The following is a 22,741-nucleotide window of genomic DNA, read 5'->3' on the forward strand; positions in this document are numbered from 1 at the left end:
CTGTGGGCAATCCCCACAGGAGCAATTTGGGGTGAAGTGTCTTACCCAGGGACACAACGTCATGCTGACTGCAGTGGGGTTTGAACCTGTGCTCCCCTGATCCGAACACCAACGCACAAACCCACTGCGCCACACGCCCTTATAAATTAGGAGAATTGAAAGTATATGCCCCAAAGATCCCCAGCACACAGGAAAGAGAAAGGTGGCATTGAAGGAGCTTTTGAGGAGAGCTTTCAGTCAGGATTGACCCCACTTGTCCTCAGAGTCCATTTTGTTCACCTTGGCTAAGATGTTCAAGAGCTTCCTGCCGCTGCACATACAGAGAGACAGCAGACAGGCAGGAGAAGGTCAAAATCCAGGAGCAGAAGTAGATTGCTTTGACCCAAATTGTTATGCTTGGATTATGTGGAAGCCTACCCTTTAAGAAAGGTAACTGCTATACAAATTGCTGCTGCCATGCTCCGAGTTCACAGTCAGGTATAGGACAATATACTGACCATAACCTCAGTTTTGTTTTGGGCTGTACACTTTTTCCAAAGCTCCAAGGGATATAACCACTTCTTACCACTCACAGACTAATAGGCTGCTAGTGTTCCAATAAAACCCTCAACTGCTTCAGAAACAGGAGAGAAATGGGATGAGTTCCTGCAATTTTTGCCAGATGCACACCGAGGCGTTCCCCAGAGCCCAGCTGGGTTTTTGCCATTTGAGCTGAGCCCATTAGGTCAGAGACCCTCTGGATGAGCTCTTTGAAATGAGTGAAGAGGTTGACTCATCAAAGTGTGTGAGAAGGATGATTTGTAAACCCATTTGTGACAGCCCAAAGCATTTTAAAACAATCTTGGTGCTGTTCATATACAATGAGCTAAGACAAAATGCTCCAATGCCTTAGGAAAACATTCTGAAATTGCATATATATGAATAAATCATACATTTTTTTACAGGTTGGATAGGTAACATCATTTTCAATGCTCATTGTGACATTTTCTGCCTTGTTTTCTTTTTAAGATTAGACAGGACAACCATCAACCCTCCTGAGCATGCCTTGTCGACCGTGTTCCTGCCTTGTTTTCCGCGATAGGATCTGAAACATGGTCTACAATGCATCTTGGGAATGGTTAATTGGTATTCAAAGGATGTCTATAGAAGATGTCATTTTCTATCTGCCTGTTTCTGTTGCTCAGCCTGCATAAAATGTATGCGTTCGTGTATCGAAAATGTGTTTGTGCCTATTACATTATGCAGGTTATCATTGTTACATGGACCATTTCAAATTGCACTGAAATACTTACAGAGCAGCTTGGCCTGCATGGGGATTGAGGATAGATGTTTGAAGAAACCATGCCGTCACCATTTACTCACCACTTTCAGCTAAGCACAATATTTCTTACAAGCCTATGGTAGGGATTTCCAGGTGTTTCCTGCCAGGAATAGGCTGCACGTCATTGTTCCTTATTAAACATTTACAGAATATGTCACCCATACATTTATAACTCACCGCCTTCCACACTGCCACAAACACATACATTTATGTGAGACATTCTTATATGGGGATCTTGTCCTTATACTTCATGACCTGCGTGTATTTTTGATTGACAGTGAGGAGCCTCAGCCTGTCTGGAGCAGTTGGAGGTCAGAGCTTAGCTTGTGATGTTTAACCGGCACAGAATGGGGAGACACATCCATATTTTATTCTGGCCCATGGCAAGAGCCGAGCTATAGATAGCACTTAAGTCGTGTTCCTCTGCAAACAGCAGATGCCTTCAAATATAGAAGAATAGTCAAAAGCTAGGAGAAAGGAAAAGTGTCTCACTAAGATGGAACATGACATGCTTTTGCAGCAGCTGGGGATGACGGGACTTGATACAGTAAATGTTCAAATCCTGTAGAGTGGGGATTTATGTCTGTTCCTTGTGTTTTGAATTCCACATATGTCTTTTTGAGTGCTTTCAACTGTCGATACATTTTCATTTGAAGTCTCTCTTGGCAAACGCCATAGGAGACAATTGCAATACCACATGAGTCTAACTTGGGTTTTTGTATTTAAATCTCCTGCCATGAACCCTTTTAAACTGTGTCACCTCTAACCCATACCGTCATGTCCTCTACAACGGTATGGATTATATGCTACAACTATAACATTGTCATTACCTTATCAAGTTTAGATTAGAAAATATGTTCCTGATTTTGTTTTCATTATGTTCTTATATAAAGGCAAGCATTGAGGCACATTATTTGCTTACTTGTTCATCATGTGAAATGCAACATAAAACTATTATTTATTCAATGATTTTAATTGAAAAAAAAACATGTATCTTGAATTACAAAATATAAGCTTATTGTGATTGGGTAGTCACAGTTAACCAACATTGATATTGTTCAAACAGTCATATTATCTAAATGATGTTGTCATGTTATTTTCCCTCTTTCCATCTCCTCATATGTTCATGTCAGGCTCCTTTTCCTGCTGCTCTTGATCCCTTCTGGCTTTCTTATCTGCATGTTATTCCCAAAAGAATATCCTTTTGTCTTTGCTTCAACACCCATGGCATCTACTGTCGATCCATTTCTTCCTCACGCTGGCTCTTTCTTTTTCTGTCTCGTCCATTCTCCAGTCATCTCTGTATCCATTGTCTTTTTCAACCCTTTATTCGTTTTCTATGTATCTGTCCAACCTCTTACTCTCCTCTCATGTACCTGCCACCCTTCCAGTAGCAGTGCTGTCAGGGAAATCAAAAATAGCTTCCCATGCTCCCATTCCTATTGAAACAATTGCAAATATAATATCACAGAGGGAATCAGAGCTGGCATGAACCCCTGTTTCCTTCCTATCGATCCCCTCTGCACTCATTTGCTCTCTAAGCCGTGAAGGGGAGGAGAGCAAACAAGGGAATATAGATGTGACTAAAGTGTGTGTGTGTGTATGTACTCACATACATGTAGGCATACAGTAGGTTGGCTGAACAGAAAAAAAACATTTTGTGAAAGGACGCAATAAAAGGTAGTTTAATGAAAATAAACTAATATCCAGCAATTTAATTCCTTTGTTTTGTTTTGTTTTCTCCCTCTAGCAGATTTCCTCCAAATTAAAACAGCAGGGGTTGGTAAGGTCTAAAGATCTTCAGAAATCTTTCCGCCATTTCCCTCATGGCTACATCTGTCTCTGTGTATATGAATGCCGGACAGGATGGCTTTGAAAAGGTCCATAACTGACTCTCAATTTTAAAAACATGGCACAAATTGACACTAAATTAGCAATAAATACATAAGAGTTTTAGCACATTTGTTACAGTTTGTCATTTTATTTAGTTAACTCTATTTGCTTGGTCTTGGCTTTTAGTGGGTGTTTCTATGACGTTTGAAATTGAATGTGGCATGATGTGTGCTGAATTCTACACAGTGTAATATGACATTATGCGTGGAATAAGAGTACTCTAATCAATCTTCCAAGCCGCACTGCAAGCCATATCACCACCTGCCTCCGGGCATTGTTGAAGAGTCTGAAAACGTTGCATCGTGTCTCACTGACTTTCAGCAGAGGGGGGATCTCTTCTTGAGCCTGAGAGAAATAAGGGTCAAACACTATTTATGGACAGAGAGTCACGGTCAAAGGTTTCACTTTCTGACAGACAGAAATTCCCATAGGCTGTATCAGCGATTTGGTGAAAGCCAGCCTCGTCTTGTTCATTTGGCTTTTTTAGAGTAGTTGGGCCTTCAGTTTATTTTTTGCTGAGAGTACAACCGCTGCCCTTCCTTGTGCTGAATAGCATTTTCTGGGAAGGTGAGAGCATCAGATACTGGCATCTTTGTATCCGTTTTTCTTCATAATACCCAGAAATATATATAGAATCTCTGCATCTGCAAATGAGTGCTTCATCAGTGAATTGTCTGATGAAAAGAATATTGATTGCAATCAAGGTATATCATAGGATGCACCTTGATTATTATTTGTATTGCATTAGCAGCACCAACTATAAAAGTAGAAGTAATGGTTTGAGTAATTGCTATTAGCCAACAGTATACTATATTCTCATTGATGAAGAGTTTGAAAATAAAATGTAATCAAACACAATTTGTGTTAAATTATTATGCCACTGATATTCAGATTAGAATATTATTTATTTGAGGTAAAGTTGCTTAGGACAGTAGTCCAAATAAATACATACAATACATGTTACGCCACACGGCACAATATCAAAATCTCTCACAGTCAGCATAAATGACTCAAGAAGATGCCTTTGAAATTACATCTGGACTTGTAGTTTCTCAAATAGTTCTGTTACTTTGTCTGCTTTTGTATTGCACTTGTCAAAGTGGACAATGTCAAATACGAAAGGTCTTTTCAAATAAGCATATGAAAGAAAAATAATGTCCAATACTGTTGGACTGTTTTATTAACTAGATGTACCTTCTTAAACAGTCTCACTGTTTACCACGCCGGCACATAATTCTATTGATGAAAAATAAGCAAATAGCTGAAAATCTTAACTCTTTGGATCTGTCAGAAGTAGGGGTGCATACCGGTTCCCGGTATTACCGAAATACCGGTTACTGGTGGCTACGGTATACCGTACCGAAATCAGATCCGGTTTTCGATACTTTTTAAAAAAAAATTTTTTTTTTTTTTTTTTTTCATAAAAGTGAGGCATAATATCCTTAAACTTGTGCCCAAACCGTCGGAATTACGATGTCCACTTCGCAGTGAAACTCCGCAACCAAGTCACTTTTGAAAATCTAAAGTGTGGCTGCATATGACTGCCAGTCTGAATGGTGGGGTCTGTAACCACTGCCAGTCTGAATGGTGGGGTCTGTAACCACTGCCAGTCTGAATGGTGGGGTCTGTAACCACTGCCAGTCTGAATGGTGGGGTCTGTAACCACTGTCAGTCTGAATGGTGGGGTCTGTAACCACTGCAAGAAGTTTATTTCTGGGAAAGGTGGCAACACATCCAATCTCCAACCAATGCTGTCTCGTATGGCAACTATTGAAGTATTCGATGTTCTCGCGCCCAGGAGAGGAGCTTAGAATGAAGAGACTAATGGAGTCTCCGAAAAGGTTCAAATTGGTTGAGTTTAATTAAGTAACGTGGTTAAAGAACAAGCATGGGTAAGGAGAGACAAAGCCGGTGTTGTCTTCAGGGAGGCTGCAGCGAAGAAAAGAGGGCGAGTTGTCCTCTGTCATCTGTTTTTATCCACGTCTCGTTGTCTCCCGCTGTGCAGATAGTGGGACCGCCCTTCTCATCTGTGGGTTCGATATCGCGAGAGAACAGATGATTTCGACATTGGTATTCTCTGCCTACTTCCTTAAGCATTTTCTCCTCCTTATCTCTGTCATGACTTTCTATTTAATACCTTATAAACAGCTGTAATCGTTAGTTTAGAAGTCCTAAAAACGCCTCTATGGCACAGTTCTCATTTACGGTAGCTCCCTCCGACGTCATAGCTACTCACGTAATGTGTAAACACTCCATGATCAACTGTACCTTCATTTAATATTCAGCAGTAATAATATCTTAACGTCTATCGATGTAGTGTTAAAGTCCGTACGTTTTGGTGTGTAACACTCCAAGTCATTTTCACTTTACATTCAGAAAACGTAACATTAGTCACATGCTAACCGGATAAAGGATTTTCAGAATAAAAGCTTGGCATTGATTTCCTGAGAACTTCCGGGTTTTTCCACAATAAAACAGCTTTAAACTGACGATATGTTTTAGACTGAATTATGCTGTTTAACATTGATTTTAATTTCTAACACAACCAAGTACCTTTGTGTTCAGGGAAGCAGCGTGCCAAGCGAGAGAGTGTTCAGTTTAGCAGGTGATATCCTATGCTGTGAAAGGGCCCGTTTGGATCCAGAGAGAGCAGATATGCTCATCTTCTTGAAGATGAATGCACAAAACTGAACTGTGATGGGATTTGTTTTCTTTCATCAGGCAAATGTTGATTTTAAGGATGCTATTTGTTTTATGTGCAATGCCGAGATCTCATGATCTTTTATGTGTTCTCTGGTCAGTCGAATCTCAGGTTGAATATTGATTATACTGGTGCTATTTTATTTTTCCATTGACAAGATGTACTATTCCCGCCTGATGGTTGTTATAAATGATATTGCAGAATCAGTTTTCTTCATAGATAACGTGTTTTTCATTGTTTGTTCAGTACTAAAAGGTCCAAGTCCCACAATTGAATTTAATATTCATTTGACATGTTAACTATATAATAAAGCGCTTCATGGGAGTAATTGCGGGATGATAAAATGTTTCCCTTATGCAACATGAAAGTATCACGATATGTATCGGTTGAGTATCGGTATCGTTCAGTGGTATCGGTATCGGTATCGTAAAAAAGTCAACGATATGCATCCCTAGTCAGAAGTGTATTTTGCTAAACAATTATGTCACAGACATGGCCAGAGTAGGAGGGATCATACATTTGAGAAGGGACGGAAAGCAGATGTGTTGGATTATGTTTGGAGTGGACAGTAGAACAACATCCTGCCTTTTGTAAGATGTTATATGTCCATTAAAATCTATCTTTCAATTGGATGTGATCAAGCTACTAGTTTTTGTTCTGTCTCTTATGTTCATTCGGTTCAACAGGCATTTTAATACTTGGGTATTGTCATTAAATAGAACAGCATGGGGATTGGATTCCAAACTGCAGTGCTTTACACACAGCTGTGAAAGCAATGCACTCTATAGACAGGAATTAGGAAGTAAAAGCTGGACTAGAGTTAATAAATGTGTAAACATTTACAGACACAACAACTAACACATGCATAAACATACACACTGTCACAAAAGCCTGCATAAACAAGAACAAGGTTGCAGTCCAACAACAAAAATAAAATGTACTGAGACCACCATGAATAAGTTGACTGAGGCGGCTTCCTGTTTACATCTACTGCTTATGAGACACTGTTAAAACATGATAAGGGTGTAACTGCAGATAAGGGAGATGAAAAGGAGAAATAAGGGCACCAGAGCTTTAGCTGACATTGAACTCAAAATAAGAAGCCAGTTTTGACTTGGGGTCTGGAAAAAAACAAATATCTGGGTAGCTGCTTCTAACAGATGTAAGAAATTAGGAATACAGCAAACAAAAACAAAAATAATACTGCATCAAATGAACATGTGTTGATGGTTAAGGGAGGCATGCACATCTTGCAATATGTGCTCTTCACGACAGCCATATTGTTGGAAATTAAATACAATTATTTGAGTTATTAACGTTTTGCCAAAAAAAGGTGTCAGGAGTGGGGAGGGGAGGGGGGAGTTTGTGCACTTTATGGAGCATTTTCCCCATTGTTTTAGGTTTTCATTTGTATGTGTTTGAGGAAAAAGAAGGATACATTTCACCAAAAAAGGCACAAGGCAAGGCACCTCTGCTTGACTTAGCATCTCTCCTTTCCTCGAAAAGGAACAAAGACAGAGAGATACAGAGAGCTCCAGGAGGCCATGAAATATGTATGCAAGCATTTAACCTCAGACATTTTGTCACACTCTCCTCAGTCATGGCCGGTCAAAGCTTAAGTGCAACCCACTCTGGCGCTCTTGTTTGTTTGCTAACCCCGAGTACCTGTATTAGCCTAGCACTACCATAAAGCCCACAGGGAGTGGAGCTTCTTCAACCGTTTATGAGAACCTAAGTTGTCTATTCAATTCAAAATTCAAAGATTTTAGCCCTGCAAGACACTGCAGCTCAAGAGATGGAACGTCGTTTTTTTAAAACTCTAGACAAATTGGTCAGCTTTACAGGCTGAGTGTGTGTAGGCTTATACCCTCATTCACTGTTAAGTCCGCTACACACCCACCTGAGACCAAAGAACGCGTACCGAAGGCGTCCCGACTTTTACGTCAGCTACGTCGCCTGCGTCGGCTACGCCGCCCGCTACGCCGCCCGCCTACGAACACACCGCAAATATTTCAGTCGACGAGTGGCAATAACTGTCCTTACCAGCAGGCAGCGTTAGTGTGAACAGCCAATCAGAGTGATTGCTTGGGCCGACTTTCTCTGACCTCCCGCGGTGTGAAAAGGTGCCGTAAAGAGACGACGGTGCGGGACACACCAACCTCAGTAGCGCACCGCGAATGCCCGACTGCCTCTGACGGCCTCTGACTCCAAAAATCGGGTTGGTGTGTAGCCAGCTTTAAAGTCACAATGTGCTGTGCCTAACAGAGAAAGGTTATCCTCTATACCAGGGGTCACCAAGCTTTTTTAGGATGAGAGCTACTTTCAAAAAATAAAACAAGTCGGGGGCTACTTTTACTCATCTTTTTTTAGTTTTTTGCAGTGTATATATTTAGCACATTTTAACATTATCTGCTTACCTTTAACCCTTGTGTGCTGTTTGGGTCTGTGGGACCCGTTTTCAGTGTTTGCTAAAAGAAAATGTATGCAATTTAATTATTTTAACTTGCTTTATTTAGGGGTGGACCTCACATCCTCTAGGGCAGGGGTCGGCAACCCCTGGCACGCGTGCCAGCATTGGCACACTAGGAATAAGTCGAATAAGTGTGCAAAATATTTAAATTGTATTTTCGGATCCTGAACGAGACCGCCGCCAGAGCGCGTCTCCCCGTTACCTGCAGAAGGAAGCCATGCACGCAACGCAGCCCCGCTCTGTTTAACTCCATCTGACTTTCTGCCGCTTTCCTCCGTGGTGCAGGGCTGATCGTTTCACCACAGAGGAAAGCACTTCACAAATTGCAGTACCCATAAGGAGCTGTACAAATGCCGCAGTTTTTGCGTGGCTGTGTCTTTAGTTGAAAGCCCAGTGGCGATCTGCTCATCTCTCATTGAAATAATATGCTACAAAGGGGCGGACTGGCCATCTGTGTGTTGAACTTTCCTTTCGGCTCCCAGACCGTAGTCGAGGAGGGCAGAAGCAACAAGCTTCAGGTTCAATAACCCACTTTAGCTTAAATGACTGGAGAGAGGCGAGCTCTTCTGGGGAGGCCGTTGCATTTATTTAGCTGTTCTTCTGTTTCACAAAATACATCACAGACCTCTGTTTTTCTGCTGCCTCGTTTCACTTCCAGAAACATACACACGCTCGCTCACTCTCGCTCTACCATCCACACACACACATGCACACGCCACACCCCTCTCTCTCTCTCTTAAAGGAACAGCAATCTCATCTCACTCTGCCTGACCCTAATATCATAACATGTGTGTTCTGGAGAATCACAGAACGGACGATCGTCCTTATTATTATGCCGTTTAAACCAATTTAATTAAATGTGTTTGTTAAATTCGGCATCATGTAAGTTGTGCTGACAGGTACACACACACACTGCTTCCCCGCAGCGAGGCTCCCCCTGCCCTCCTGTTGATAGTTCACCAGCGTCAAGCTCCTCAAACCCCCCCCCCCGTTGATAATTCTCGATCGTTGGCACGCTGATAACAATTTTGGTTACAAAAAGGTTGCCGACCCCTGCTCTAGGGGGTCCGGGGGCATACAACCCCGGGAAGATTTATTTTTAAATGTTGAAGTTAAAAGCATCAATCTGGTGCATTTTGAGCACAAAATGAATTTATGGATACAGCTCTCAGCACTCATATGAAAGGGAGATGTATACTTTTCAATAATCCAAATATTTAGAATATGATCACAACCACAAATCATTTAAACTTGTTTATTCTTATTTTATGTTACCTAGTTAGCATTCTTTCTTTTTATTTATGCATATTTTACTAATCACTCCCCTCTTAAACTTTTTTTGTTTTTTTTACTGTCCTATACACATTGGAATGATTTCTTACTTTATCTATATTAAATAGATAAAGGTGTGCTCTCTCTCTCTCGCTCGCTCGCTCGCTCGCTCACAGAGGCTGCATGCTCCTCCGTGGCGATGACGGCTTGCGTTAAAAAATAATAATAAACATATTTGTAAAGTGGGGGGGACACAAACAGGATTTCGAAAAGTGGGGGGGTCATGTCCCCCCTGTCCCCAGTGGAAATTACACCATGCGTGTGTGTGCGTCAAGTGCAATAAATATATATGCAAGTTGCAACACACACACAGTAAAACTCTGCCCCTCATGTGTTGTATAGGCTGGCATGACTAGGCTGTGTTCAATGGGGCTGATGTGTTGTGTAGATTCTGCCAGAAGGAAAGGTCAAACTCCTTATGAAGCAGTGAGCTGCCGCTCCACATTGCGTTTCTTCCCGACTGCAACGCTGGTCCCGCAAATCAAGCAAGAACGTGATTGGTCGATATTCATTGTGGGGGTGGGGGGAGGAGGGGTGTTAGATAGATATAGAGTTGTAGTAAGTAGATAGAGTTCGCTATGATTGAGGTTTCGTTTATTATTTTTTATAGTTTTATTAGATTATTTTAATTACATTTCCTTTTTTGTTTTGTGTATTTTTACATTTTGGATTTGCTTGGCGAGCTATTTTTAGAACATGCCCCGCGGGCGACTCACATTGCCCCTGCGGGCGACCAAGTTTGCGCGGGCACCGTGTTGGCTACCCCTGCTCTATACAGTATAGCCTTGAAATGTGATGTATTTCTCTAACAACTGTTTTGATGCACATACTGTAAAGATGAGAAGATTCTTTATTTGTTAAATACATGCCACAATATATATTAGAAAGGTTACCTGACCCCTATAAAATCCCTGTATACCATATAGATGACACAAACCGTATATATCCACACTCAATTGATCAAAACAATATTATAATTGTCAAAATATGTAGGATCTTTTCTGTCATCTAATCATACTCTGGATGATGTTCCAGTGCACCTGGGAACTAATCTGTTTTCACATTTCACAAAATGTGCTTTATTTGCTAGGAGATACTCTAATATAAGTTAGTTCTTCAAACTAATCCTTGGTTTGGAGAAAGTGGTGAAGAGGGGAACTCCTTTGCAAGTTTGTGCCAGAAAGTGTAGGGAACTCTCTGTTTTGAATCTCTGTATCACATGTTCACAAGCAATACTTCGGCACAAGGCAGATCCCACTCACAGCCAAGGGTTGGTGTACACACACTTCAGATTTCAAAAACATAGCCGGAAGCATCAGCTGCAGTATCAAAGTCTGTATGCAACCTGAATTTCTCCTTTTTTTTTGTCAAAAAATGTCTGTTATTGGGAAATGCAACTGGCTTTCAGTGTGATGGCTCTGTTCAAAGCAGTCTTCCTCCCGAGTAGGGATGAATTGTTTTATCAGTAAGGTCAAAAAATGAATGGCATAGATTAAACATTGCAGTAATATTGCTTTCCAAGGAGTCGATGCTCGCTTTGTCAATACGGCATTGGTTGAACTGCTTGACTGTGCTTGACTCCCCTTTAGCCCTGAGGCTGCCTCCAATGCATCTTGGATCAATTTCCATAGCGATAACAGTGATTCAAAATGTTATAGCAGAATTCTTTCCAGATAGTGCATATCTGGCCAAGTGGCACTTGATAAGCCCATGGTCGAGAGGTAAAGTGTTGGTCCATCCCCAGGTGGGTGGTTCAATCCCCAGCCCCTGCCGTCAACGTGTTGAAGTGTCATGGGCACTGTTTATAAATGGTTTGTGTATGCGTGTGAATGTAGCCTTGTTTGGCCGCCTCTGCCTATGTATGAATGTGAGAGAGTGGGCGAATGCTTACGTGTATGAGTAAAAGGGCTTTGAGGGTTTGCAAAGACTCAAAAAGTGCTATATAAATCCATTAACTATTTAATGCCTTAAAAAGAAAATCAAACATTGTTCGACCTACAAACTCCTTTTGCAATCTTGTGTGAAACTATTTTTAAATAAATCATATCTGGCAGTGAGCAACCAATTTACAAAAGTAATTTTTCATCTGAAACTATATGAAACAATTAACAAATTCATTTTCATGTGAAAACAACACATGGTTGGAGCCAGTACGTTTTATTTTCAGGTCACATACTGTATATCAAACTGGGCATATGATGCTTAAAATAATAGCGACAATAGGATTTGTCCTTGTGTAGGAGTTTTGTTCAAGGACCAAACAACTTTAAGGTATTGTGTTGACTTTGTAATGTTTCATATGCAACAATATCTTTGACTGGAGGGCATAAACCAACATCTGTCCCTCAAATGAGGTCATTTGCATCATCTCTTGCACCTGGTCACTGGGGCCCATGTTCGTAGACCTGCCAACAGCAATCCCCTGATCAAAGAAACTTTTTCTTTAGCCGATTGAGCTTAACCCAAAAGTATCTGAGGCAATAATAATTATTACAAGGAATTGTTCTGAAGCACACTGTAATGTCTATATTTTTGTTCATGATGTTAGCTTTCCATTTATACCATCTAAATACTCCTGCATCTTCACTTTCACTCTTGTCCACCTCATCTCACTCTCCTGCTCTTGCACGCTCATTGGCATGCACACTGAGCGTCCTCTGGGAGCAACACATCACCATTATTCATGGGCAGAGTACACCTCAGAGCCAGACTGACAGATCAAAAGATGTTGATGATAGGCGGGGATAGTGGTGTTTGGGGTGATAAATGGCCCCATCTTTTGGAGATGGCTATACTAAGTTTGGGGACAGAGCTGCTTTCACAGTTTCAGGGGTGTTTGTTTTCGGCCACAGTTGTATAACCCTAAACTTGCATTGCATGTTGTTAGCATGCATTATAGCCAACATACAGTATAAGCAAACAGTTTTCTTCAAATTGATTTTACTAAATATCAAACTTAAATTGAACAAGCCATGTAAGACAGGGCTGTTTCTATGAAAACAGGCCTTAGATACTTACTGTAATTTAATATCATGGTCACTTTTAAATATGTACATGTTTTTGTATGTTGAACAATCTCTACTCATAATTAGTTTTGCCACAAATTATTATTCAGAACATATACAGAAAGGTCATAGGAATTTGGTGTGCCTTCCTTTTGTTAATGTTCTATTGTAGGAAAACAACTTTTTCCCCATCTCCACTTGTTTTAAAGTCATTCAATAAGAATACTGGGACATCACAGGAAGCATTGGTAGGATCCCTGTAGAGACGAGACAATATTGAATTGAGGAAATCAATTAAAGGCCATTAAAGGTATTGGGACAGCCTAGTGACTCACGATGAAATACTATAATCTCTTATGTTCTAAAAAGGAAAAAGTGTTTAGTTGTTTGTCTTTGTGCATCATTGTGTTTTTATTCAGCTATGTATTGTCTGTCTGTCACTATAGAAAATGACTTTCACTTTAAAGCCTCATGACATGCCTGCCATTTTGATCTCTTTTCCGTAGCCCTTGACCCAAACACGGAGTCAGTAGAGGATTTGATGCAGAGGTTCCAGGACAGTTTCCGTGTTCCAAACACTCCAACGGACATGTCTCACTACCAGCACGTCATGCACAGCTCGTCAACGGGCCGCCGGAGGGTCCCCAGCCACACCAGAGGTAGGACAAAAAGTCATTCAGAAACAACAGTTTTGTTCTCAGAATATTACAGACCTTATAAACAAGTGTATTTAGAACATTTCCACATTCCCCTCAATTTTACTATGCAAACTGGACAATGTTTGCTTACTTCTGCTGCCTCGGTGTTACTCGTTTTATGGTTTTGGGCATATGATGTTTGAACTTTTTTCTCCCTGCCTTATGCAAAATACATTTTCTTGCCACCCACTGTCCAACATAGTAGCAAACCATTATTTGTATTTTGCAGCCTATTAGGCTGTCACTGCTTGTCGACTACAGAATCATTTTGTGAGTTGATTTATGTAAAAATATCAAATGACATATTGTGTTCACTCCTGCCAAATACAAAAATCCAAAGAATATTGTGGTAGAATGTTAATTAGACTGTCAAGGTGGCAATTGCCTCGACGTAGATTTTAATGTATTCATTTCAGTAGGACAGATGATACACATATCTAGGCATTTTAGATGTTCCATTTTGCTTAACCTGCATTTTTTTAATGAGGGGGAAATGAATGCAAATGATGTCACAGTTAATTTCTCAATTAATTTCCTTCAAGGAAGTGTGAATCAATATTTTGTTTACAATTTCATATCTGTGAAATATATTAATTTGTAGTTTTTCTTTTTTTCACTGACATGAAGAAACTGATGTAGACACCAGATAAGGGTATGGCATAAGGAAAACAGTAAAAAGTGAAATAATAATAATAGTCACATTCATAAATTGTGAGTGAACTTCTGTAAAGTTTTGGATTTATTTAGTTCAATAAAGAAATGTTATGCCTCACCCAAATATAAAATATATTCAAGAAAATATTTAGATTTGGTATGTCCCTTTTTTACACGTTGTATTTACATTTTTTCTTACAGTTTACTTCAGCTTACTCTGTTGGATTTCTGTTTCATTAAAGATTATTTGGGAGCACAGTTTATAAATTGCATGCAATTTTTAAGATGTGCCATGGGCAACACCAGCCTCTGCCAGAGCAATAAATCCAGCTAATTACCAGCAACGACTAATAATGTGAATCGCACAATCACTCTATCATTGGTCAACTCATTATGACCAGTGAGACATTAACACTGAAAATGAGAGATGAACCATTATGAGTGAGCCTACGCTTGCCAGTATAACTTACTACCCTCTTGATCACTGCCATCTACGGTAGATGCAACATACAACACTGAGTAACTTTGCACATTATGCATGCTCGCCTATGTGGAGAATATTAATCTTTCATTATATATAGTTTATGTTCTTGGTTATCCAGAACACTTCAGTTTAGTTTGTGTTTGTCTTATTTGCTGTATAAATTGTAACTCTTCTATTTAATTTATCTTGGATCGACCTTCTTAACAGATGATGCTCATGAAATGAAAAATATGCATTGTCGATACTCTGAGAAGGACACTGCTGATACATTTCCTCTCTGAGGTCAAAAGAAAAATATTTTTCTTTGTAGGTCTATAGTCAGGGTTGAATATGCGTGCAAAAGCATAGGCCACAAAATGATATTGGGAGAAACTGAGAAGAAAACTCTATTAAGTAAAGGAAGGTTAAAGTGGAAGGTCACATGGTCAGCTCCAGAAGGTTCGTTTTTGATAAATGAAATGAACATTGAAAGCCCCTAGGCAAGGTCCAAGAGTGGACTGTTGATGGGTAGATGCATTTCTTCAACTTGGTCGACCTTTTTCCTGTACAATAGCTGTTCCTCTCACATATCCCCTTAGCCCCCGTGTGCAGAGCTTTGGGTATATGAGCTAAACGGCCATATTATAGCTATGACACGACAACACTTGATATTATAGTTATCCATGCCATGCAGATCACAGAGATCGACACAGGCAGGTAGAGAGGTAGACAAGACTGTTTGGTTTATGAGAAGTGACAGGAGGTCCTTAGGCCGAGCTACTGGAATTAGTGTCAGCAGTGTCAGACATGACATGAAACACAGGAGGTCACTATGAAGACAGGAAGGTCTCATCCATTTTCAAAATGCATAAATCAAAAATACATACTTTAAACCTTTGAAAGGGATCTCTTGCCTGGAAGAAAACAATTCTTGAGACTAGGGCTGAACGATTAATCCATTCTAAATTGAAATCACGATTTTAAATGATGCAATTATCAAATCGCAAAGCCTGCGATTTTTCTTTTGTTTAAAAAAAATAAAAAGTGTTTTAATTTGTTTTTCTTTTTTCTTGTGTGTCAGTCATCCACACAAATCAGAAGTGCTGTGCTCCACATGTACCAGTCATTGTTAACCAATCAGAAGTGGCCCATGATAGTAGGTGATAGACAGATTGATCCAATCACCTGCCAAGTATTTTTGAAGTCACTGTCGAGCCGTTAGTGGCCGACTCCGCCTACTAAGGGCTTCTCGGCAACTCTGCAGAATCCTACTGTATGGGTGACGTCACGGACCCTACGTCCATTTATATATACAGTCTATGGTTTTACATCTATTACAGGGTGAATCTTAAACTGAAGCTTGACTCAACGGAAGTTTCATGTAAGTTTAGTTCTTTCACTCGTAGCTCGGGCTGCGGGGGTGCTAGAGATGGGAGCACGTTGATACGACGTTCCTAGCCGGAGATATGGCTGCATTTTACAATAAACTTCCGTTGGGTCTTAAAAACAAATATCGCAAATCGAATCGCAATCGCAATTAGATTATTTCCCCAAATCGTGCAGCCCTACTTGAGACTCAGAGGTCCTATTTTAAATCTATAGGCTAGAATAATGATACCTTGAACATACCTTTGGGGAATGGACAGAGGGCCCTATGATGAAAGAGAGGACTTTTGTGTCCAAGAAATTCACTATTTGGAACACTGCTAGTCTGCACACACGGAAAGCTGTTGTCCAGGACATCTGGCTGGGAGGAATAGCAGAAGGCTCTGTAGGATATATGTGTGGGTTGCCTAAATTGAGCAACACACAGTATTCTTTTTAGAAAATGCCATTATTAACAGATTTTTCCTTCAGGCATGAGAGATGGGGAAGAAAGGAGGCCCCTAATGGCCAATTATTGGGCTTGAGGGTTGTCTAGGTTAGAGATTTACCCCAAATCTGTGTGGGAGTGGGAACGAGAGCAAATAAGATAAACGCATCACACTATTGTCTGGTTGTCAAGTCAAATTGATAACCAAATAAAATGTAATTCATTTTTACATTAAAGCAAACACGCCTGCATATCTTTTCAGCTGGAAAACTACAGTAGCTTTTGTGTCTGCTCAGCTGAGCCCTGCAGCTGTTAATTTCTTCTCCTGGTATCCACTAGCCTGCATATTGAAATTGTGCTTTGTGGTGACATTCCATACTTCCCTGTCAGCATTGCCCTAGTTTAATGTAAGCTACTGTACATATTATACCTGGTCTCTCAGAAAATGTTTACTCATGCACATTATTATCTAGTTTCATTCCCTATCGTCAAATATCCCCATCTTGGTAGCCTTATCAGGACGTTGGAGAATTTTTCATAAAGCAGGTTGAGAACGATGCACATTTGATTAGATACTACAGCATTTTGTACATTGAAAGCCTTATTAAGTTGTTCAGATAATGATGATTGACAGATGCCTCCAAACGGCTCCGAACATGGCGACGCAGAGCCAGCGGGTAGCATCTAACGCAGGGGGGTCTACATACAGAAAAACATACGAAGGGCTGGGCCACTCACTAGAGGTAAATTGCCTCATAAAATGAGTTATAAGTTGGCAAAATCAATCAAATGTAGGTAAATTATTCTTGATACTTGAAAATACTTTAAGAAACCCAACAGTGTACAGCTCACCATAGGGTTTCATGTATTATGTTGGCAGCTCATTCCTTCAAACAAAAGCCTCAGATTGCTTATAAAAAGGGGAAATATGAAGGGTCTATTTCAAGCTTGTTATCTAATTAAGTTATTGGGCTTTTTCTTCACATATATTTCAGAAGTACAATACAAGACGAGCACAAGTTTTATTTGTGGGCCATATTTCATTATACTTTTTTAATTAGCTGAGGGCCGTTTCAAAATGGGCCACGGGCCACATTTGGCCCCCGGGCCGTAGTTTGGACACCCCAAATGGTTCAGACAGCAGGGATAGTGCAAACAACAGAAATACTGCTGACTTGGCAAGCAGTGTTGACCTGAGGGTGAACCGTCAATCACATATTTCATACCATGACACCTGACAAGCTTGTAGTTAGCCTCTATTCACGTCTAAGATAGATAGGATAGCTACATGTTAATCAAAAAAGCCAAGGCCAAGCTAAGAAGGATAAGGAATAAATTGCATCTTTATTTTTCCATTCAGCTTTCCTTCATCCATGCAAATCTTTTAGATGTTTGTGTTTTTACAAAGCTAGTTAAAATGTGTTTGCATGGTATAAACAGAACAGGCTACTGTTATTACTGCACTGCAGCGTTGTCTTCTACTTCTTGTCCTTGCAATTGCTCTTAGGTTCATTTTTGCCATCTTCTTGATATTTACTTTTCAGCATGGGAAATTCACAAAAGTCTATTTAATGCATTTTGAAGATGCATACTTGTGGCTCAATAACATTTAATATATACAATCTCAATTGTGTATGGATATATGGAAAATGAAATGATTTGTGGAACCACTCTATTTTCCCTGTATCAATGATCCCTTTCTTGCCTGAGAAAAGTTGTTGCATCCTGTGCATGAGTCAACAATTTGATACGTTTTTAGAGAGGTTTGCTTTCATCTTTTGTTCTATTTGGAGTGTTCCCATTCAGTGGGATGCGCACAAAGGCTTTGCTTTTATATGCAACAACCCCCTGGATACATATTTTTCTTTGTCTTTGACTACTGCCTAATGATCTGGGATTGACATGAGAGCTGTTGTTGGTTGTTTCTGAAATGCCTCCTGAAGTTTGGTAAAAATAAGTGATGTATGGTTTCCTGTTCAGTGCTTTGATTTGACCCGTGACTTTAGCCTTATTGCCCCCATTGACTTCTACATGGCATTATAGTTGCTAGGAATGGCAGTTAATGTTGGTTGTCAGGTGATGGAAGTCCCTGTCTCTCCAGACCTATAGTTAGCATTAAGAATAGTGAGTGGGAAGACTTTGCTGATGTGTTGATCTCCCCCGCACATCATGCCTGGTGCAGAGTGTCAACCATGTGTGGCCTTAAGTAGACAGCGTTATTCCCACTCAATGTACTGTACAGAGTAGAGTGTTATGGGTGTTAAGGTGCCATTTGGTCATGTCATCCTGTCAAGGCACAGTTGAGCCTAGAGTTTGCAGGAAATGTGAAATATAATATTTGTGTAAAATGTCCAGTTTTACCAAAATAGTTAGTTTTTTCATGTGAAGCATTACATTACATTACATTGCATTTAGCTGACGCTTTTATCCAAAGCGACTTACAATAAGTGCATTCAACCAAGAAGATACAAACTTGAGCCAAAACATTTCAAGTGCTACTCAACTGGCTTTAGATAAGCCAGTCCTTTATTAGTATATAAGTGCTTTGTTAGTCATTCTTTATTAGTAATTCTATCGCTCGAAGTGGAGTCGAAAGAGATGAGTTTTCAGTCTGCGCCGGAAGATGTGTAAGCTTTCTGCTGTCCTGATTTCAATGGGGAGCTCATTCCACCATTTTGGAGCCAGGATAGCAAACCGACGTGTTTTAGCTGATGGGAACTTGGGTCCCCCTCGCATTGCTGGTGCAGCGAGCCGTTTGGCTGATGCAGAGCGGAGTGCACGTGCTGGGGTGTACGGTTTAACCATGTCCTGGATGTAGGAAGGGCCAGATCCATTCACAGCATGGTACGCAAGTACCATTGTCTTGAAGTGGATTCTAGCAGTTACTGGAAGCCAGTGAAGTGAGCGGAGGAGCGGCGTGGTGTGGGAAAATGTTGGAAGGTTGAAGGAAAAATAACGAGAAAAAGACGAGTAAAGTGTCACTTGCACACTTTTGGCTCTCTGTGAAGACCGAGTTCCCCCACCTCGCCAAAAAGGCTGTAAAAGTGCTCATTCCCTTCACCCCCCCGTTGACAGTTCACTGGCGTGCTCTACCAATTTGTGTGGGCTGGGCTGGGTGACATTCCAGGGCTGATTTTTAGTCCCAGTCCGCCCCTGCCTCCACCTACAGTACCTGTGTGAGTGCGGGTTTTCCGCATTGACTTTGATCAAAAGCAAGTACCGGTCAAGGCTGCAGCCAGAGGATGATCTGCGTTTGTTCCTGTCTACATTGCATCCCCGCATCATCCGCCTGTGCGCATCAAAGACGCAGACTCATTGTTCCCACTAAAGTAGGGGTGAGTGTAATAAGGAGGCAAAGTTGAGTGTGTGTTGCCGGGAGCATATAAGGATTTAAACATTTTTTAAAACATAAAGATAAAAAGGTTTAAAAAAGTTATTATTTAATGTTTTAAGCTACTCAGCCAATCAAATCGGTGCAGTCAGTGAGTCAGCACGATAGATTCAAACACACACAGACACGAGACAAGAAGAGAGAAACAGTCATTTCAAATGGCGTGCTCAAAAAAGAGAAAGGTAGACAGCGAAAACAGCATTTAATGACATGTTCTCTTACTGGACCTCTTTGAAATGCAATTGAATACCCCTGCATTATAGCTACAACAACAATAATAGTAATAATAGCAATAATAATTGGGGGGGGGGGCGCGGCTGTTCTTATGTTCTCTGAGGGGAGGCTCACCTTCCCACACTTTGAAAACCCCTGGATTAGGAGATACACGGGGCCAGTGATAATTGCGAGAAGACACATAAAGGGATTACCACTTGTTGTGCAAACCTGTGTTCTGGAAAGACAATTAATGAATCTTAATATGCCATGATGTGCTTCATATAAAGACACTTAATTATTTGTTTTGTATGTTGAATTATGTACACTCAGAAACCATTGTTGGCATACAAACTGTAGTGCCCTTAAACATAGATGCATTTTATAATATGATTTTACATTCTTAGTAGAGCTCTCTGAAAGGGGATGCCAGTGTTTGCATAATGTACATGTCATTGTTCAAGTGTATCCACTTCTTAAAAAAAAGAAAACTTAACACTTCCTGGTTTTGTCAACATGATACACTTAAACAACCTTCCACATTATTTTCATGCACCTCTGTGCATGCCGTCCCCTGCTAGAGTGTTGCTGTATTTTAATGTGCTGGCTGGAAGCTGTGGAAGTTTTTTGATGTGTCACAACTAATACTGTGGCTCATTACAGTGAGGATAACCTTATGGTTATTATCTAGCCTTTCCCCTGTTTAATTGATGCTTTGAAGTAGCACATGAAAGGTGTGTGTGTGTGTGTGTGTGTGTGTGTGTGTGTGTGTGTGTGTGTGTGTGTGTGTGTGTGTGTGTGTGTGTGTGTGTGTGTGTGTGTGTGTGTGTGTGTGTGTGTGTGTGTGTGTGTGTGTGTGTGTGTGTGTGTGTGTGTGTGTGTGTGTGTGTGTGTGTGTGTGTGTGTGTGTGTGTGTGTGTGTGTGTGTGTGTGTGTGTGTGTGTGTGTGTGTGTGTGTGTGTGTGTGTGTGTGTGTGTGTGTGTGTGTGTGTGTGTGTGCGATATAATGGAGGGTAGAGGACAGCGACGGAAATATAGAGATCTGTCGAGGGAACACCTTTATTTTTACTGCAGAGTGGATCTGGTTGCCTTGAGGAGATACAACATACTTGAGGACAATTACTGATCAAATGATCTTGCTGCTGAAAAGGACAAATGAAAAGCAAAATTAATAGAGAGAGACAAGGACACTCCTGCTGACCGTAGTACTAATAAAGTAAAAATAGCGAATGTACTGGCGACCGGATGAGTTAATGACTCAGATAGAATTACAACCATTACAGATCTCTCAGTTAATAAATGTGCAGGGAATGATGGAAGTATATTCACACGTGTATGCGCACACTCAGCATCCAAAAACCGATAAGTGCCAACTCCATCTTTGGCATCTTCATGTGCGCTGACTTAGTTGTCATAGTGCCTGGATGTATTCTCTGCTCGGCTCCACTTTCAGAAGTCCTCAATCTTCACTGCAGACATAACACAGTGATTACAGCTGTGGGTCTGCAGCCCCGAGGCTTCTCTACAACAGGCCATAGCTGATCTACTGCCAAGTCAGAAAACAGTGTGTGACAATATTTTTGTATGCTGGGTGAAAGATTTACAGAGACAAAAACAAAATAATAATGTCACCCATACTGTATGTCTATTGATCCATCAGACTAAACATATGTTATCTAATTAATCCTCTTTGTCAATAATAATAATTGTTCATTATTATCAATTGCGAAACATTTAATAAAAATATATATTTATCCTAACATCATTTTTACCTCCCGTGCTTCCATAACTTTAATTTTATTTGAAAAACAACTGATCCTCACCTGTTTTTTAAACCAAATAGGTGAAGGGCTACTTTAAACCACAAAACAGTTGAAAAAGTTACAGTATTGACCTAGTCATACATTAGCTCTGGGGCTAGCTCTGGGGCTCTCAATAATGTGTCACAAGCTGTTCTTCATTACAAACATAGAATAATTTTCCTAAATCTAAATGAAATCAATATCCCCGGGTTATAATTTGTTTTCTAATCCCACACATTGTCCCTGCTCTGTAAACCGTCTCTCCTCTTAAAAAAATGTATGATGCTTGCCTGAGTTTTCTCATTACAGAAGACAGTGAATCCTTGGTACAAAACTTTGCCATGAATTTGTCACAAGATTTTTTTAACCATGGGCACTGAGGAAGATGAGTAGCTGCTTAGTGGGGTGTACACACTCAATTTGGACTAAGCCAAGCACTTGTGTGTGAGCATGCCCCCGTTTCAGAAGAAGAGGGGCTTGATGCCTGCTTGAAGAGGCTGTTTTTTTTACTCAAGCAGTCTTCTTAGTGAAGACGGTCAAAGTTCAGTGGAGAGTGCAGTCATTCTCCTCAGTTAATGATGAGGAACAATATTTATTAGTTTATTCAGAGAAGTGTGGCAGAGGTTGAGAATGCTGCCAGTGTTGACACATTGAGGTAAAGCCGAGCAAACATCAATGCGATGGGGGGGGGGGGGGGTTATCCCAGCCACATCCACATCCAGCCATGCCTCTCCTGTCTGACTGAGAGCTCCAGCAGCAGCTGGTGCTCTGCTTCTCATTGCTCAGAGGCCATGTCTGGGCCCGCTGAGCTGGAGCTGTAGCAGGTTATATTTCTTAATTTATATTCCCCTCTACACACAAGCTACTCTATTTTGGTTGTGATGTAACTTTCTACCCACCCTCAATCCCAGAAATATTTTTTGTTTATACAACTGTTTGCCACTGCACACACTTTTAGATCTGTTTTATACATAAATATGTGTCC

The 22,741-nt window shown here is 40.6% G+C and overlaps 1 protein-coding gene across 1 annotated transcript in view; it reads left to right on the forward strand.

Annotated features, from left to right (window-relative positions):
- Positions 1-22,741, forward strand: part of LOC117476589 (astrotactin-2-like) — a 252,926-nt gene that overhangs the window by 79,538 nt on the left and 150,647 nt on the right. Inside the window, exon 4 of the mRNA XM_034123245.1 lies at positions 13,229-13,381. Within this exon, the coding sequence (XP_033979136.1) occupies positions 13,229-13,381 (153 nt within the window). The remainder of the gene's footprint in view (positions 1-13,228; positions 13,382-22,741) is intronic.

Source organism: Trematomus bernacchii, unplaced genomic scaffold, assembly GCF_902827165.1.
Source record: "Trematomus bernacchii unplaced genomic scaffold, fTreBer1.1, whole genome shotgun sequence".
NCBI lineage: Eukaryota > Metazoa > Chordata > Actinopteri > Perciformes > Nototheniidae > Trematomus > Trematomus bernacchii.